This window comes from Propithecus coquereli, unplaced genomic scaffold (assembly GCF_000956105.1).
Source record: "Propithecus coquereli isolate 6110/MARCELLA unplaced genomic scaffold, Pcoq_1.0 Scaffold211, whole genome shotgun sequence".
NCBI classification, from domain to species: domain Eukaryota; kingdom Metazoa; phylum Chordata; class Mammalia; order Primates; family Indriidae; genus Propithecus; species Propithecus coquereli.
The window spans coordinates 182,582-186,398 of NW_012146190.1; the positions used below are offsets into that span (position 1 = coordinate 182,582).

Below are 3,817 nucleotides of genomic sequence, written 5' to 3' on the forward strand. Positions count from 1 at the left end.
TGCACCACACAATTAACTTTTGTTAACAAATTTGATTTTTTTTTTCATTTTAATTACTTATGTGGGTGGAAGGTTAGGCTCTTTTCATCTTTTCAGTGACTGAGATTTGAATGGAGTTCTGGAGAGGCTCATTGTAAAATGAGAGAGTAGTTTCAGTAACGGTTGAAGTCGTAGTGCATATGTTTCGTGGTATATTGCCAGCATTCCCAAAGGTCTTGGAGAAATCATGTTCAAGAAGTGAATAAACTGTTATATTTCTTATCTCTGTCTCACGCTTTCTCTCTCTTTCTCTATGCGTGTGTGTGTGTGTGTGTGTGTGTGTTTGTAATTTAGCTTGTCCCTAAGAAGGAAAAGATTAAACAGCCTTCATCTATTTCCCTCAAGGTAAAGTACCTGCCTCTCTTCTGCTGCATAATCCTGGCAAACAATAAAAATACAAAACCATGGGTCCAGTCCTGACGTGCGCCTCCTTGGTCCCCAGGTTCTCACCAAGGCCAAGTTTCCCTCCGTAAAAGAGAGAAGTGGTTTGATAAAGCCTTGTACCCATGCAATCGTTCCCGGTAATATCCTATTCTACAAGAAAAGTTCTCAGCACAGGGTGACGCTTACCTCAAACATGTAGATCTCAGGTCCTGTGGTTTCTGGCCAGAAAAAAATCTGCTCTTCAAGGGAGATTAGGTTGGAGAATTACAGGTGCATAAATGATACTAAGTAAATATTTGTTGAAATTAAATGGGCAGGTGTGGTCACCTATCTCTAAAGCTGCTCCCTTACCTACATTCATAATTTATTCATAATTATGCAATAAAGTACAATCAAAGCTGAATGTATAAAGAGTGAGATGACGTGGCAAGTCGTGTCATGAAGCCTTGAGCTTTCACTGTCTGCGCATGAAACAATCCGGTGCTTGAATCCATAAAAAACTGCAAAACTGGAAGCACAAGAAAGAAGCAAAACACAGCTGTCGGGGCATCACCGGAGCCCCACCCTGCAAGTTATGTGACAGCTGTTGTGTAATTGTGCGTTTAACTCAAAACACATTTTTGAAAGAGCAAAGAATGATTTTCCAAAAAGAGAGAAATTAAGAGAGAAAGAGAAATGCTGAAGGAACAGAGACATTTCTCTCAAGCACGAGGCGAGGGGAGTCAGGGATGTTGGGGAGGGTATTGCCTTAGCATCTGGGGGGTTGGCCTGTGCTCCTAATCTGGCATGCCTCTTGTTTTTGTAAATGAAATTTCTTTGGAAAACACCTACACCCGTTAATTTATCTTTTGTCTATAGTTTCTTTTAAGCACAGTCAGGTAAGTTACAATAAAAACCATCTGGCTCAGGAAGCAGAAAATATTTATTGTCTGTTCCTTTGCAGAAAAAGTTAGCCAACCCCTGTCTTAGGTGAAGAGAAAGTCGTGCTTAAGTGCCTGTGAGGATGACTATGCACTTACAGAAGCAGTTGATCCTTGAACCCACCTGGGAATTCTGTTGTGGGGAAGAGGGCAGAGTCAACAGGAATAAGAGCCCAGGTTTTGGAGTCAGACTGGCCTGAAATGAAATTCCGACCTTGCACGTATGAGATCTGTGACCATAAGCAAGCCAGTCACCCTCTCTATGTCTATGAAATATATAAGTGAAAGTAAAGAGAGAGAAACTAAGGCTCCTGCACCTGATTTGGACAAACTATCCAATAATTCTTAGTTTCTCGATCTAAATCCCATATTCAGCGGAGCTGGCAATTTTCACTGGAACCAAACTATTGTTAGTTTTTAATAATCAGAGAATCCAAAGTATTCTATCTTGTTCCTACTGTGACTTTTGCTAGAGATACATTACAATGAAGTATTGTACTTAAAATGAGAGTAGTACAATTAAAAATTGTCCAGTTTGAATGTTCCCAGCTTGAAATATTAACTTAAGAATTTGAATTGGGAGTCCTGCTTAAATTTATTCTTTGTACAACTGCCTATATTGGTAAATACAGATAACTTCCAAAACCAAAGGTTATTTTCATTTTAGATGAGTTTTAACAGATGATATTTCCCTATTGCTAATCGTGGTGCCTGTGTGTGACAGAAAACTCTTGAGTTCCCTAAAAGTCCTGCTGACTTTTCTGTTCACATATAGAAAATAAAAATAATTTAGGGCTTCTGAAAGCACAGTAGGTCTACTTACCTAGCACTCAAAATACACTTGATATGGTATTTTAAAGCTAACCCAGGTTACAGTCTAGATGGAGAGCCTTTCTTTCCCAAACAGCACTCTGATTTTTCTGGAAGATGGACTGTTTTCCTGAAAGCCTTGTCCTGAAGACACCTGGCCAGGGTTCTCTCCTCATCAGCTTCTACTGAGAACATGTGTCATTTTAGACTGTTTTTCAATCCTCAGATTCTCTAAATCCATTAGAGAACAGAAAGTTACATAGTAGCATACAAAGTATGAAAAGTTAAAAAAATAATAACTGGCTTAGTGGCCAGAGCAGCTGCGCTGCATACTCTCATCACAGGTTTCAGTTTTGTAAATTAATTCATCTGCAAATAGTGCAGCGTCTCCAGATGCAACTTCAATGCTGAAGAGCTGGTTTCTTAGAGATTTAAGTTTAAAGACAGAGGCTTCCTGCCCCAGGTGCTACAAATAAGTAGTGTCCTTTCTTTTTCTTTTTTTTTTTTTTGCTTCGAGTTTGTTCATCCAATCATATCCCAGTATGCAAATAAATTTTAGCCCTTGCAGATAAAAAGGAACAAATAAAGCCAAGTGCTCTCTCAGAATCAAACTGCCCGTCATCTGTGTTCTGGGAGCTGAACCAGAAATGTCATCCTCAGACATGCCAGACTTACCTGCCCCACTCACCAATTTGAAGATTCAATATACTAAGGTTAGTACAATTTGTATTTGCTGCTTTGATTCGGGTTTGTGAAAACTACATTCATTTAAAGTATGAAAGGTCAATTTAAGTAAACTTGTATAAAGAGCCCTTTGCAAATACAAAAATAAAAGGCTTGCAAAATGCGGGTCTGGGTTTAGTGTTCTGATCGGTAAACTCCAAATCACATCTTTTCTTAAAAGTTTTGCAGGTGAAAGGAATTCTCTTCTGTGTGCAAGGTTCTTGTTCCAGAGTCAGTGGACTTTATTAAGCAGTTCTATTAACTTCAGTGTAACCGGACTTAATGATAAGAGAAGCAGATACTCACTAGAAAAACTTACTGGAAAGAGTCAAACAAGTGGGAAATAATAGAAAACAAGAAAGGAGAAACAGAGCATACTAAACAGCATCACTTTTTTTATAGGCCTAGTAAAATGAGTGTTTACAGAGGAGGACTTAAGTCTGATAATTAGATGAGAAAACTGTTTCGAAAAACTTCAAGTGGACTTGCATCATTTTGCATATTTCGGGAAAGTGAGCATTCTTATTTATGTCTCCAGCCAAGTTTGTTGGCATTGGAAAATGTGTATAATTATTAACTGATAAATATTTACAGAAACAAGAGCAGAAGCCAAGTCCAGAATTCACAATCTGCAGCGAGGGAGAAAGAGGACAAAGATCCTGCTTGTGCATTTCTGAGAGTATATCTCAACTTTGCCTGTTTCACACCGCTGCCAAGTCTAAATGCCTGCCTCCCTGTCAGACCCAAGAACTCCAACATAGACAAAAAACAAGCAAAACACAGTCTAACGAATCTAATCACTTAAAATGATCTTTATGGTGTGATGTGGAAGGTAAAGTAAGAAATGAACTATTGCAACTCAGGGGAAAGTCCTTTTGCTTTCTGAATTAACCAATGAAAAACAGAGAGCCTTATAATTTAATGGTGCAGTAAAAGTTCCT

General features: G+C 38.6%; 1 protein-coding gene across 1 annotated transcript in view; it reads left to right on the top strand.

Moving 5' to 3' along the window:
* The first annotated feature begins 2,760 nt into the window (after positions 1-2,760).
* LOC105810419 (aldehyde dehydrogenase, cytosolic 2-like) overlaps positions 2,761-3,817 on the top strand; it is a 99,123-nt gene continuing 98,066 nt past the window's right edge. The window contains exon 1 of the mRNA XM_012644415.1: positions 2,761-2,866. Coding sequence (XP_012499869.1) covers positions 2,801-2,866 — 66 coding nt within the window. The 5' untranslated portion in view covers positions 2,761-2,800. The remainder of the gene's footprint in view (positions 2,867-3,817) is intronic.